Source organism: Ictalurus furcatus, chromosome 23 (genome assembly GCF_023375685.1).
Source record: "Ictalurus furcatus strain D&B chromosome 23, Billie_1.0, whole genome shotgun sequence".
NCBI classification, from domain to species: domain Eukaryota; kingdom Metazoa; phylum Chordata; class Actinopteri; order Siluriformes; family Ictaluridae; genus Ictalurus; species Ictalurus furcatus.
Window position 1 is genome coordinate 20714019 of NC_071277.1, and position 15805 is coordinate 20729823.

The following is a 15805-nucleotide window of genomic DNA, read 5'->3' on the forward strand; positions in this document are numbered from 1 at the left end:
GAGCCAAATCAGGTTTAGTTGTATTTTTTAAATTAGTTAATCATAACTGTATTAATAAAATTTTTATATAGAATAATCGTCTCATTACAGAATAAATGTCACCAAAATCCCTGAGAAGGAAAAGTCACTGAGCGGTGAAACCACAAACACTGATCAGTAGTATAATTAGCATCATTGTGTTGTGAATAAGGAGCAGTCTTCTGTTTCATATTCTACACTAAAGCCTGCTTTCTGCTCATAAGCACATAATCACAATTTCAGTACAGAGCACGCGGCATTACTCTTAATATTTTACTCCCTGAGAACATATTAATAGAAATGAAGCTTGAAACAGCTGTATCATACTCCCATACTGACATTTCCCTTGAACTGAGCTCCATAAGGGGGCTCAGTATTGGGCTTCCCCAGGCTTGTCTCCCATCAGGAACACGCTACAGAAGTCTACAGAACTCAGCTTCTGCACATTAACCACCAGCCTTCACTTAGCAACTAAACATTAGCATTAAACACCACACTATACTGTATCATACATTACTATGCACATCACTGCCGTTCTCCATCATCCTACAGTTATTTATAGCAGACTGTTATTTGCACTGTGTTGCTGTTTGCATGTACTGAAATCCACTGCATCGGATGACATGCATCGTGCTGTTACCTCTATCTGTGTACTGTTTATCTCAACCTACTGCACCTCAATTCCCATTTTACCTAATAGCCAGTTGCATCACTGGTCTGCATCGTTCTGTTTACCTTTACCTGTGAAACATTTACCTGGATAATACCTTTACCTGTACACTGTTATCTTAACTAATCACACTAATCACCTTATTTATTTCATTTCACTTATTTACGATCCGCACAGCTGGTTGGACGCTAACTGCATTTCACTGCCTCTGTACTACTACTCTGACAGTGACAATAAAGGTGAACCGAACCGAACCGAACCGAGCCGTCACACCGGGAGCCGCCGGGACTGTGTGTTATCGACACGCCACGCCCCTAACTCGGAAAGTCTGGGCTCACAGCAAAAAAGAAAGTAAACTAAAATAAAAACGACGACACTGTGGTGTGTTCATGTTCGTGTGTGTGCGGACTTGGAGGAAGCATTAAAACGGATTTAATGAGCTCACACACACTCTGAGGATTATTTATTTATTTATTTATTTTCCCACAACAGGAAACAGCTTGCGCCTGTTTCACGCGCCAGGTGTGTGGTTAATTAATGCAAAGGGCGTGGTGCATTGTGGGGTATATATCTTGCGCGTGGGAAAGCGCGAGCCTCTTCAGTGAGTGAATGTTTCCCAGCGTGTTTTCATGCTCTGTTATGGGGCTCATTCTAACCTCCATCTACGTGCTCATGGGCTTGTTCTCCCCGACCGCGCGCGCCGCCGGTACGGTCCCGCACCCGCACCCTCTCCTTACACCTGATCCGGTCACCAGCGGACAGCAGGAGCAGCTCGAGGCGCCATATTTACACCTGCCCGTGTTCCGGCATTTCAGAAAGCCGCGCGTGGGCAAACGGCACTTCTCACCGGCGCACGTGATAAACCGCGAGCCGATGCCCAAGCGCGTGCGCCAGGTTCTCTTGCCCGAGCTACGGCAACGCACGAGGACCCGAGTGAGGCCGAGCGGCCCGGTGAACGTCGCGTGCACCGCGCGGGACATGCGCGTGCGAGTTCATAAGGCGAGCCTGGAAGCCAGCGGGGAGCGCGTGCACGTGAGACTAGGCACGTGCGACGTCAGCAGAACGACCGAGCAGAGCGTTTTATTCCAGTACGAACTGCACGAGTGCGGCACTCAGAGACAGGTACCGGGTTCATACACGGGGGGGGGCACTAAAGCGCCGCTAAAGCGCCGCTGCATCACGCTCTCTAGATAAAGACGAAGGGGGCGTTTTCTTTTGGTTTGGGAATTAGGAGTTGTGATCTCCAGTTGAATGCAGCATCAATGTCGTATAGCTGCGTTGCATTTTTGGGCCTTTTGAGTCCAACATTTACTCCGGTGTCTCTCCCCCTACTAAACTCTAAACCCCCTACTAAACTCTAAACCCCCTACTAAACTCTAAACCCCCTACTAAACTCTAAACATATCAATCTAAATAAATTATACACCTGTAATGAAATGAAGTCCTACAGCGCTGTGAAGAAACTCCAGTTTCCTCTCTTTATTTATGTTAATACAGGTCATAAATGGAACGGTTGTTTATTCCAACACGCTCCACTACACCCCTGAAGGCAGTGTGTCGGGTTCTGAGGTGTTCTCCGTACCTGTGCAGTGTCGCTTTAACAGGTGAGTTCATTCCATCGCTCTGCTCTCACCGTTCTGCTGCGAACACACCTGGACATGTGATCGATGACCTCACACTCCTCTCATTCAAAATAAACACTGCACCTGCATTACACTGTTAACACACCTGGACTTTGAGCCTCGTGCTGATTGGTCGCTTGTTTCTCTTCACAGGTTCCACTACTCGTACAAGATGGGCTTCGTGCCATCCGTCGAAAGGCTGAAGTTCTTTAAACCCATGAAAACCAAAGGCGGCATCACCCTGACGGCGTGCGACGGTAACGACGTTTAAATATCAAACTGAATTCTGCGAGTTTTCTCTGATCGTGTTTCCCGTGTGTCTGCGTTTCAGAGCAGTGGAACAGACTCTCACCCCATGAAGGGTTCGTTATGGGGAAGCCGATGTACTTCGAAGCCAAAACTCTTTACGTGCCTGACGATGAGCGGTTATTCGTGCATTTCTGTCATGTGACCACGAACAGCTCGCGTGACTCCACGCCGCAGGTTAAGATCATCGACCACGGGTAATAAACCCTAATAACGATAACGGTTCCTCCTTCACGGTTTTTATTCCTGATGACGGGCGAGTGTTTGAGAACGAACTGTCGTGTTTCACGTCTTTATCTTCAGCTGCTTGATGGACAGCAAGAGGAGCAGCAGGTCCAGATTCATAAACAGCACCAGGAAGAACGTGGTCAGGTTCTCCGTCGACGCCTTCGCGCTGCAGGGGAACGTGCAGAAGGTACGAAAGTGTTCATCCCCAGCTAGTGTTCTCACTACAACATCAAGCCTTTAAGAAAAGCGCACTTCTCGCTGTAGACGATCTGACCGAGAAGCGATCAGAAACGTCAGCGACGCGACTCCTCGTGTTTCTGATCGACTGAAACGAGCCGTGATGAATGTGACGACGTGCTGTTGGAGGAAGATTATCCACAACCTCTAGCTTATTTTCAGTGTTTTTCTCTCACGCCACAGCAACTTTACAACGATTACAATTTCTTTATTAAAGAGCTTACATTATTGCCGCTGTAAACAGTCGTTCCTTCACCAGCGCCGTTATTCTCTCTCAAAGTCTAAGACAAAAAACACAGCTCGTCGTGTTACTGAGAAACCGGAAAGAAGTGTAACCTGTCCTGAAGATGCCACAAAACCTCTGACTGTTAGAAAGCGCTGACACTGGACACTCCTTCCGTAAATGTTTGTGGAGCACCTGCTGTGAATAAAAGCCGTTACTATAGAAACAATAACGTATTAATACGAGTGCATTAATATAACAAACATGTGGTTTGTGGTTATTCACTACTGTCAGAGCTGCTGGTATAGAAAATTAATCAACGCCTTCTGATAAATTGCCTCAGGGATGGTGTAAAATGAACAGTTTGGGTTTCGGAGTAGGCGGAGCCTAAAGCAGACTGTTTAGCTTTAACATTTGGGATGAAGCTCATCACAGCCAATAAAATAAATAAATAAAATGAAAATAAATCTTCATGCATGGAATCTACAGTTAATCGTTGGAATAAACCAAAGAACAATGGGCCAAAACTGGGTAAAAATACAAAAACTAAAATACAGCAAGAAACTATGAATATGCTCTTTTTTAAATATCATGAATTTATTTATTTTTTAAAATCAGTATCTGTTTATACACTGCGAGATGTCGATCAGAAACGTCATTCCGACAGAGACGTCAAAGTCCTGCACCTATAACAGTCTGGAGCACAGGTACGACCAAACACCTCGTTAATACTCCATGTTTATGCAGATTAAATACATGTTTAATATTCATCACTGTTTTGTTTTTGTTTATTAGGTGGGAGGAGCTTTATGGTGTGGACTCTGTTTGTTCATGCTGTGACTCGTCCTGTGTCCCCGAGATGCCGAGTGAGGACTATAAACACACCTCACACAGTCGTATTGTTAATGTGGCAGATGTCATGCCTGAAATGTCAGAATTCTGTACATTACTAACTTGTGGGCGGGGCTGTGTATGGACTCGCATTGTGATGTCACTACATCTTCACATCTTTGGACTAATTATGTTCTGAAGTGTAAATTATTAGAGAAGGAGGAAAATTTGGTCTCTAGAACCTGTATGGGAAAACTAGCTGAACAGATGAACAGTTGGTGGTTGTCATGGTAACTGACAATATTCTGATACAGTGCTGAGAATTTTCTGATTTCTTCTGTTTTTGTGCCTCTCATGGTAAATAGCTTTAGATCTTTAAATGGAATACAGCATAAAACAGACAACCTGAGTAAACAAGTTTTTATTTATTTTATTGAAGCAAAAAAGTGATCCAACACCCATCACCCATGTGGAAAAACTAATTTCCCCCTTAAACTTAAAATCTGGTTGTGCCACCTTTAGCAGCAATAACTGCAACCAAACTCTTCTGATAACTGGAGATCAGACTTTCACTTACTTCTAGGACTAGGACTTACTCCTACGCTTTGGATCGTTGTCTCACTGCACAGTCCAGTTACACTTGAGTTTCAGCTTACGGACTGAAGAGCGGACATTCTCCTTTAGGATTTTCTGCTAGAGAGCAGAATTCATGTTTCCCTCAATTACTGCACGTTGCCCAGACCCTGAAGCAGTAAAGCATCCCCACACCATCACACTTCCTCCACCATGCTTGACCGTAGGTATGATGATCTTTTTGTGGAATTCGGTGTTTGGTTTACTCCAGATGTAACAGGACCCTGTCTTCCAAACAGTTCCACTTTCACCTCATCAGTCCACAGAACATTCTCCCAAAAGGTTTGAGGATCAAGGTGTGTTTTGGTGAAATTCAGAAGAGTCTTCATGTTCTGGGTTAGCAGTGGTTTTCACCTCACCACTCTTCCATGGAGCCGTGTTCCCCCAGTGTCTTTCTGATAGTGGAGTCATGAACAGTGACCTTTATTGATGTAAGACAGGCCTGTATTTCCTTTGATGATGTCCTTGGCTCTTGTGACTTCCTGGATAATTTGTCACCGTGCAATCTCTCTCTCTTTCTGAGAGGTCACACACTTCTGGGAAGGTTCACTACTGTGCAGAGTTTTTCCATTTGGAGATAACGGCTCTCGCTGTGGTTCTTTGGAGTCCCAGAGCCTCTGAAATATCTTTGTAACCCTTCCCAGACTGATGTATTTCAATCACCTTCATCATTTCTGGAATTTCTTTCAGCTTTGGTGTAGTGTGTTACTGAGTAAGACTTTTAATCAACTTCATGCTGATGAGAAAGTTCAATCACATCTACACTTACATAGAACAGGGTTTGCAGTAATCAGGCCTGGTTGTGTCTCGTCCAGCTGAACCCCATTATCAATGCACTTTCATAGATTTGGGGAATTAGTAACTATGGGGGAAAATACATTTTCACACAGGCCCAGTTGGTATTGGAGAAGTTTTTGCTTCAATAAATAACATTATTTAGTAACTATATTGTTTAATCAGGTTGCCTTTGTTTTATCTTCGATTTTGTTAATTTCTGAAACAATTTAGTCTGAGACACAAAAACTGAAGAAACCAGGATGGGTGCAAATACTTTTCACAGCAGTTAAATTCAGTGGGTACATGAGAATGTAAACTGAGACTGAAATCCCGCTGACTGTGAGCTCAGTTTACTATCAGTTCGCTATATAAATGTACATTTGTGATTGACGTGCTGACTTTTTCCGCAGCACTGACGCGACCCTTGACGAGTGAACTGGGGGCTTTAGTGGAGAAACACCCAGAAGAAAGGAACAGAAGTATCCCAACGCAGAGCACGGAGGGAATCTTCACACCAGAGCCGGAACGCCGAATACTTACAACGGAGAGCCAGCACACAACGTTGGTTCCAGAGAGGACGCTCGTATTCGAGCACGGAAAGCTCACGCCGGAGAGTACGCCCACGCCGGAGAGTACGCCCACGCCGGAGAGTACGCCCACGCCGGAGAGTACGCCCACGCCGGAGAGTGAGCACGGAAAGGCCACGCCGGAGAGTGAGCACGGAAAGATCACGCCGGAGAGTACGGCCACGCCGGAGAGTACGGCCACGCCGGAGAGTACGCCCACGCCAGAGAGTGAGCACGGAAAGGCCACGCCGGAGAGAAAGGCCACGCCGGAGAGTACGCCCACGCCGGAGAGTACGCCCACGCCGGAGAGTACGCCCACGCCGGAGAGTGAGCACGGAAAGATCACGCCGGAGAGTACACCCACGCCGGAGAGTACACCCACGCCGGAGAGTACGCCCACGCCGGAGACTGAGCACGGAAAGATCACACCGAAGGTTGAGCACGGCACGCTGGTGCCACAGCAGGAGTATGGAACACTAATGCTAGAGAACAAGCATGGAAAGGTCACAACAGAGACCCCGCCCACGCTGGAGAGCGAACGCAGGACGCCAACGTCTGACCGTGAGCATGAAACTCCAATGCCAGACACCAACCACGAAAAGATCACGCCTTTCCCGCATGAAGCGGTCAGTCGCGGTACGCCCGCACCCTCGGCCGAGCAAAACACAGTTCCACCAGTAGACAAACGCGCAGAGCTGCAGGAGCCTTACAGGGTCTTTGAGGAAGTGTTTGGACTCAGCTGAAAAGGAAACGCGATGCAAAACATTTCACTTGATCTCAATAAAAAAAATATCTGGAACAATTCTGTCTTGTTTCTGGTGTTTGACCTTCTTTGGGTTGAACTGCGTCTGATGTAGCTGGTTCAAAACGGTCGTGATTTCAGAAAATGATTTCTTGTTGCATCATAATGTTTGGAAGTTTTGCCCAAATGTATTGCAGTGTTAATCTCCGCTCAGGTGTAATAGTTTAGTTTATACAAGAAATGACTGGGGATTCTGGGGATTCTGATCACCTGAGGAGAAATGGGTTTTAACCACGCTAATGTTTACTATAAAACTGAGTGATATTGACCACGTACCAGAGTACACACACAACACAGAACCCACTTCCTCTCAGGGTATTAAAATGTGAACGCAGACATTTCTCCTTTCTTACCTGAAAAATATTAACACCTGTTGGATATTTTAGAGATAAAATGGTAGTTAATAATTTTGTCCAATAACGTCGTTCATCTGATGGTTATGTTCTGAATGCACGCTGATTGATCTTCACCTACAGAACGCATGAACACACTGCAGTTCATTACATTGGGAATCAGTTCCCAAATTGTTTAGATTTATAGCATATACAGTCTTTCTAAATTATTATTAACTTTTAAGAATTAATGATGGTGTGAAATCCATAAATTAGTTCTTTAGGAAAGAGACAAGTTACAGCATCACATCTGTAGCATGAAGAACTACATCAGTGCATTTTGTTCAATTAATTTACAGCCCTGAGTTTATCGCTCTATTTCGCCCCCTTGTGGAATAACAAGATCTTTATTCAAATCTATCCATTTAACAGTAACGCACAGGCTTTATCTTCACACAAGTTTAAACCTGACTGTGGTGTGTTTGTGTTTAACGTGTCTATTGTGGCCCCCCCCCCCCCAATCTCAGCTGGAACATCTGCATATTTAAAAATGTCGTATCTGTGTGGACAGGAAGTGCTTCAAAAGCAGGAGGAGGTCTGGAGCACTGGACTCGGGCTGATTTGATATAAACAGTGATCTGTTCTATAAATTAACATGCACTAATTTCTCCCTGAGCTTCAGAACTCTCACCCACTCGTACAATCGACTGGATCCAAAACATACTGACTGCTCTACAGGAAATGATCAGATCTCAGCGCTGGAGTGTGAAAGGACAACTCAAAGTGCACGCTGGTGTTTGTCTTGAGCTCAGTAACGCCCTGTGTGAATTTGCAGAAGATCGGAGAAAGTCGAAATTTTCACCTCAAATAAAAAAACAGTGGTGGGTTTTTTTTGGGTGAAAAATCCGACTTTCTCAGATTTTCCCCAAATTCACACAGTGTGTTCGGGAAGTTGTGACAAACACATCAGGATAAGTTTGGTGTTCCTCTGACGTTCCTATCATACTCACCAGCTCCTCAGAAGGTCTCAAACGTGCCTGAGGAGACTGTAACAATCAGCGTTCCAGCCAATCAGATCCTCTCTTTATTCTCTCAAATTAAAGTTAATAAGACAAATAAAATGCAGCTTGTCGTGTTACCAAGAAACCGTAAAGTATAAACTTCTTTTCAAGTGTCAGAACCCTTGCTAGAACCCAACTCTTAGTGTTTTTTTTTTTGTTTTGGGGTGAAAATTTCGTCTTTCTCCGATCTGCAAATTCACACAGTGCGTTACTGAGCTCAAGACAAACACCAGCGTGCACTTTGAGTTGTCCTTTCACACTCCAGCGCTGAGATCTGATCATTTAAACATCATCCAGACCACAGTTTGGGAACTAATTTTTCGGTAATGAATTGCAGTGTGTTCTGTATTCTGTATTCAATCACCGTGAATGTAGAATGTAACTATCAGATGAGTCAAATTAGACAGATCTATACAAAATAATTAACTATCATATTATCTCTAAAATATCCAAAAGTTATTAATAACATTTTTCAGGTAAAGAAGGAGAAACTTGTGTGTTGAAGTTTTTATTCACTGACAGGGTGTTTGCTATCTTTTTCTGTTGTGTGTGCAGCACATATTCTATAAATATAATTTCTGGCTATGGTTCAGTGCTTGGACCCCGATGGTTGCTATTTGTATGATAATGACCACAAGGGGGCGACATTTACTTACAAAATAAACCCGTTAACTGCGCGTGTGTGAGAATATTAAATACACTTAAAGGTGTGAATTTATTTTTGATTACCTCAGGAATGTTCAAGCTTAAAATCAGAAATGTGCTTAAAAATCACAATATAATTCAGGACACAACATTAAACTAATAAATAAGAGCTGAAGAAATGGAGCCCATGCTGAAGGAACTTTATTCCATATCTATCATATAATATTCTGAAATAATGAGTGTACAGTCGCTCTGTGGATTGTCTCGAAAAGTGTAACACACTCCTAAGTTTGATGACACAGCGTTTGTGTAAATATCTGAATTAATCTGCATCAGCTCACTTGAACCCTTCTGTTCAGTTCAGGAGAAATGAGGAGGCTGAAAGGTCTACCAAAGGTGAAACGAGGTTATAAAATGATTTCCAGAATTATGGGCTTGCTAAGGACAATTTCATACATGGTGATTAACACCGTATTTATGTTACAGATATGTGATCTGATATTCAGTGTCTTTGTTTGCTAGGCTGTGTTCCTAATGTGGTGTTCTTTATTAATAGGCTACATAGAGTTCTATAAAGTCATGCCGTTTCTATACGTTTATTTCTATTAAACATCAGCGTTTGGGACGCAGCTGTGCTCATCACTGAGATGAAGAGAAGATAAACCGAGTTTTTAAAAAAATAAATGGTACAGAATTGTTATAAAACCTAAACAGATGTTGTGGTGTAATGGGACAAAACATCCCTAAGTAGTGCGCACTACAGGAAGGGTTCGTGTTCGTCATTCTCATTTTTTTTTAATGTTCAGTGTCCATTTTTTTCACGTCGCCATTGCTGACGCTCTCCACTTCTCCTTCTTCATCCCACTCTCCTTCTCCTCTTTCTCCGTCCGGGTTCTGGTTCTGGTTCAGGATTGGTGGGGTGAGCGGTGGGAGAGGGATGTCTTCCCCTTTTTTGGCGAGTTCGGCGAGTTCACGTGCCGAACACGTGGGAGTGGGAGTAGGATACGTCTGGTGGAAGCTGTCGTAGTCCACTTCATAGAATCCCTCCTCCAGAGAGAGCACAGGGGTGAAGCGTTCTCCCCAATGTACCTCAGAGTCCAGGTACGAGCTGCGTGCCTGACACGTCATCCCTAAACACACACACACACACACACACATCATCATCATCATCATGATGTACCGGAGAATAAAGAGAGGATCTGATTGGCTGGAACGCTGATTGTTACAGTCTCCTCAGGCACGTTTGAGACCTTCTGAGGAGCTGGTGAGCATGATAGGAACGTCAGAGGAACACCAAACTTATCCTGATGTGTTTGTCACAACTTCCCGAACACACTGTGTGAATTTGGGGAAAATCTGAGAAAGTCGGATTTTTCACCCAAAAAACCCACAAACACTAACCCCCTACTGTTTTTTTATTTGAGGTGAAAATTTCGACGTTCTCCGATCTTCTGCAAATTCACACAGTGCGTTACTGAGCTCAAGACAAACACCAGCGTGCACCAGCGTGCACGCAGCAAACACCAGCGTGCACAAACACAAAACAGTGCACTGTTTTGTCCTTTCACACGCCGACGCTGAGATCTGATCATTTCCTGTAGAGCAGGTAATAAGATATACAGGTTTTGTACGACTCGGTGAGTGTTTCAGAGCTCAGAGACAACTTTAGTTCATGTTTAAATTTCCATTGTAAGGAATAAACATGATGTGAAAAGTGATGAAAATGCCTGAAGAGACTGTAACTGTCATTTAGGTGGGAGTGATTGTCTTTCACGCTTCCCTGTCGATCACCTCCAGGTTTGGTAGAAAAAATCCACAGAGATTTCATTGTGCTCATATCTGTTTTCAAAAAAAAGAAAAATAGTACAGCACAAAATCATCCTTAAATGGCAGAGCAAGCTTCACATTAACACCCCCGACCCCCCGTCTCTCTGTCTGATGTAATCGTTGTTGTGATTTTGGGAAACTCGGCCCTGATCTGAACTCAAGAGCAGAAACGAGGATCTAATGCACTTTAGCTGACATCAACATTCTCACGCTTGATGCTAACGGTGTGTGAGCTGCAACTCAGATATAAAACTCCTGTCTTTTGTTCACCGTGCCATCGGAGGGATCAGTGCCGGAATTTCCCCGGGAATCACTAATGAACACTGGTGGTGAATACACTTGACACAGAGTGCAATTATTCCACGCTAATTGGTTCAGGTATTGTGTGTGTGTCAGTGTGTGTTTAAGACAGGAGCAGGAGCTCGGTGCACATCGACAGAGCCTTCTCTGGGAAATAAAAACCCGAGAAGAAGCGAGAATTCAAAGATCGACTCCATCTCCTCGATTCCTCTCTCTCATCCACACTCACTCCATCTCCCATACCCTGCCAAGAGTGAGACGCTGAATGGGTTAATCACATCTCTCCTAATGGAGCTGCTGCGTGATCTTCCCTTCTCTCTCCTCGTGCCCTTGTTAGTGAAGATCAGCCTACTTTCTGGCAGAAGAAGCTCTACAAAGGCACTAATTAAAAAACGGGATCAGTAAATAGAAAAATTTGGTTTAGCTCAAGGCTGGAGGAAATGAGTCTGGAGTTTTAAAAACTTCCTTAACTCTTTTAGTCCTATATTAAAGCCCTGAAATGTGTGTGGGTTGTAAATAGATGACACTGTCATGGATTCTGGTGAGTATCTTTATCACGCAGAACAAGTTTTCCTGCTTCAATCCATGAATTTAAGACTGCAGAACAAAAAAAAGATCAGACGTATATATCTATATATTATTATTGTCAAAGCATCTTTATAAACACGTTGATTCGGGGTCGAAGGTCAATAGTGAACAGATCTTTTTTTTAAACTGATTATATTTTAATGAATCAGTTGAACAGGTTCACCATCCACCTGAATCAGTTTGACCAATTCGTTAAAAATAATTGGTTCAAAATAACGATTCATTTCATAATCACAGTACAAATTGATCAATCCCATAGCACATAACCTGGCAAAGAAACTGATTCAGGGTCAGAGGTCATTCCTGATCTTTAAAAATGGACCAAAGATCACTAACGGTGTTTAAACCAAAGATCATGACCACCTTCAGTGCAGTTCCCATTCACAGACAAGCTCCAGAGTGATGCATGCTGGGTAATCTAACATGATTTGAGAGCACCGTTAAGTGGAATGTGAATGTAGACAAACGCGTAAACGCTTTAAAAGGCTTAAAGTGCTGTCAAATTACACAGCTCCAATAATGGAGCAGGTTTCTAAATGAAGGGAGACAGATGGAGGAGATGCATCTCAGAGGATTGACGGTAAATAATTCTGTCAGAAAAACGGAGGATGAAACTCTGCAGTAAAAGTAGGTATTAAAACCAAGGGTCTGAACATCAGAGAGAGAGAGAGAGAGAGAGAGAGAGAGGTGTAAACATGTGAAGCACGTACTTGTGTATTTATTCTGCTGGTCAGGTCATCCCTCCGGATTAAAAACTCACACACTCACACACATATACAATGCGGAATATTTGCACGTTTTCCTATAAATAGAATAGAATAAGAACATGTTCCTGTTCTGCTGAGGTTAGCCCTGAAGAGGTGTGTGTGTGTGTGTGTGTGTGTGTGTGTGTGTGTGTGTGAATCAGTATTGACGGAATAAACAATATTGAAGAATTAGCAGATTGACAGTTTTGACCTGTTATAACTGAAGATATTTCCTCCTGCATCAGTAAATCAGAATTACATTTCTTCTATTTTTTTTTTTTTTTTTTTTTTTTCAGAATTCTGGGTTACAAAAAGCTAAATTGTTAAATAATACAGTAAATTCCTGTTTTGATCAAATTATGCTCACGTGAAATAAATATAACACGGTCCCAGCGTGCTGCGTAGCAATGAACACGGCTATAAAATCCTCCAGGAATCCAGTTTACCTCATGTTAGCTAGCTGGCTAGCTTTAAAGGAGAAAATTATAAATACAAAATTCCCTGAGAAATCCTGTCAGGTTAGCTCTTCTTAGCTAGCTGGCTAGCGTTAATGGTGAAAATGCTGAACATTTATTTACACAGAATCCTGTCAGAAATGCTGTCAGGTTAGCGCTTCTTAGCTAGCTTGTTTTTGTCCCCCCTGAGGATTATGAACATTTATTAGCATGACTTAAAATCCTGTCAGAAATCCTGTCAGGTTTTCCAACATTAGCTAGGGGCTTCTTGAAGACTGTGAAGATTCTTATTCAATTCCTATTAAATCTGATGCTAGCTGATGCTAGTTAGCTAGATAGCTTTAATCTTGAAGATTGTGAACATTAATTAATAAGAGTTAGGTTAGCTCATTTTAGCTAACTAGCTAGCTGGTGAAAATGATAAATATTTCTGAATATAGATTCAATATTTTTTTTATTATTGTGTTAGCTAGCTGGCTAGCTTCCACACCATTAGCAAATACCATATTCAATAAAAAAAAAAGTTAGCAGATTGGAGCATAATGGAATGTCTTTTTCAGATTTTATTATTTTTATACATCGTCCCACTCTTTACTCTTATTTCCCACAGTAATGTAAAAGCACATTTCCCTTTCATGCTGATGCAGATGCTGTGTTTCAACACCGCTACGGTCCACTAGCTTTATTTCTCTTCAGCAGTAATGAGTTTAGATGCTCCATATTTCACACCGCTGCAGATATTTTTCTGCTAGTTATGTAATGAGTTATCATTTCTAGATGGTTTTGGATCATATGGAAGGCACTCGAAGGCCGTGAGTGCACTTCTGTCCCACCGAGAACGCCGTTCCAGCTGAAACACGACTCTGAAGTACAGACAAAAAACGGCTAAATGACAAAAAAGCCTCACTGTTCAGGAGTTCATTCTGGTCAGGTTTTTAGCCCACTCTCCTCTCCCTGTTTTTCTCCTCTTGATGAATAAGTGAACCAACAGCTAAAGACTTATTTAAAAAGCACCGAATAAAACACATTCGCTTTACTGTGACTTTTAGCTGTGTGTTTGGAATTTCTGATTTTAGGCACATGTTCATTCAGGTTTTCTTATATGTAAATTTCATCATTTGCACAAAATACACACACACACACACACACACACACACACACACACACGTTTCCTGTGATGTTATGACAGTTCCTTCCACTTTCACATTGATTCCTTTTGCTCTCTTACAGAAACACACGCGCGCACTCTCACACACATTGTTTGCTTGTATTTTGTACTTGTCTTTTATCTTAAACACGTCCAGACTTCTAAATCTAAAAGCATGGGAGAAATTACGCTACACATTTCGCTACATAGCATGAGGCAAATGTTATAACATATGGCTCACCTGTGGCCTCCACCATTCCCTCGAGAATGACGACAATCTCAAACTCTTCCCGCGCAAGCTGGTCCTGCGAGATGTCCCAGAACGGGCTGCTCTCGTTAAACTCGTGGCAGATGATGAGCGGAGACACGAGGAAGAGCCGATCGTCGCCGGTGTCGAACCCCACATTGATATCGGTCTGATTCAGCGGAATAAACTCTCCTTCCTTTGTCTGTTTGGAGCGGATCAGCTTGGCTCGGATCGATGCTTCCACGATGTGCGAGTTGCGTAAATCTCCTACACGGAACATCAAGCACAGTTTGTTATCGCGCATTGAAATGACGGCGTTCTGCGAGAACATGAGTGTCTCGGCGCGTTTCTTGGGCTGCGAGATCTTCACAAACATGCAGCCCACCATAAAAGCGTTCACGATGGAGCCCAGGATGGCCTGCACCAGCAGCAGCGCGATGCCCTCGGGACACTTCTCCGTGATGACGCGGTAGCCGTAGCCGATGGTCGTCTCCGTCTCGATGGAGAACAGGAAAGCCGAGACGAAGCCGTTGAGGTTGGCCACGCACGGCGTCCACTCGCTGTCATCTGTGTGCTCAAGGTCACCACGGATGTACGCGATGAGCCACCAGATCAACCCGAAGAAGATCCACGTGGTCGTGTAGACCAGCGTGAACACCAGCAGGTTAAAGCGCCACTTCAGGTCCACGAGCGTGGTGAAAATGTCCGTCAGGTAGCGGTATGTCTCACGCACGTTACCGTGATGCACGTTGCACTTCCCATCTTTTTCGACATAACGCTGTCTGCGCTTGCGAGGAATCTCTGAAGAGTCCCCACTCACAGCCACGCCCCCTCCTCCTACAGAAACGCCCCCTTCCACCACCATGGTCCGGTCTGTAGGGATCTGCAAAGACACAGGGAAAAGTCCACAGGATAAGAATAGCAGAGGAGTAGAGAAGCAGAAGGTCATGAAATGTTCATTTTCGGCTGTTAAGGGCATTGAACTGTCCCTTACACGACTTTTTACTAAATGTGGAGCCACTTGAAAAAAAAAATGCTTGCTTCACTAAGTTTCTCTAATAAACAGAGTTATTAAAAGTCGTTTATCACAGAGATGGTGTTCAGGGCAGCTGAGCGTTAGAAGGTGTAATAAAACTGTGTGAACTTTTACTATCACATTATTTAACAGAAGCACAAAGTCAAAACAGCTTCAAAATGACTGGAACATTCCAGAACAGATCAACCTCACCTTATTGTTGGTGTCCTTCCATATCTTCGGCAGTTTGATGCCCTGTTTCTCCACATCCTGTCCGAAATGGCTCTTTATGTTGCTCATGACCTGCAGGGCTCGAGCCACACCCAGATGCTCATGCACACATACACACTCACACACACTGACACACACTCACAGACTCACACACAGTGTTTTCCACTCCAGCAGGGGGCGCTGTCAATGTCCATAACAAAAACACACAGCACAAAGAGTGATTATAATTCATCACTCACTGACTGTGAGGACAGAACAAGATTTAGTGAGCGGGAAAGTAAAAAATAAACACTTTATC

The 15805-nt window shown here is 43.5% G+C and overlaps 2 protein-coding genes across 3 annotated transcripts in view; one reads left to right on the forward strand and one right to left on the reverse strand.

Annotated features, from left to right (window-relative positions):
* The first annotated feature begins 1327 nt into the window (after positions 1-1327).
* Positions 1328-6905, forward strand: LOC128599423 (uncharacterized). Its single transcript, XM_053610960.1, has 8 exons — positions 1328-1810; positions 2186-2292; positions 2464-2567; positions 2642-2813; positions 2920-3031; positions 3923-4011; positions 4100-4170; positions 5956-6905. Exons 1-8 carry the CDS (start codon positions 1328-1330, stop codon positions 6852-6854), a joined length of 2037 nt encoding a protein of 678 aa, XP_053466935.1. The 3' UTR covers positions 6855-6905.
* A 2243-nt stretch (positions 6906-9148) lies between these two features.
* kcnj21 (potassium inwardly rectifying channel subfamily J member 21) overlaps positions 9149-15805 on the reverse strand; it is a 19958-nt gene continuing 13301 nt past the window's right edge. Inside the window, exons 2-4 of one of the 2 annotated variants that reach the window (XM_053611817.1) lie at positions 15490-15687; positions 14256-15144; positions 9149-10081 (exon numbers count right to left, since the gene is read on the reverse strand). In XM_053611817.1, the coding sequence (XP_053467792.1) occupies positions 9747-10081; positions 14256-15144; positions 15490-15576 (1311 nt within the window). In that variant the 5' untranslated portion in view covers positions 15577-15687 and the 3' untranslated portion in view covers positions 9149-9746. Of the gene's footprint in view, positions 10082-14255; positions 15145-15489 lie in introns of both variants that reach the window. The other variant, XM_053611818.1, reaches the window with a different exon arrangement.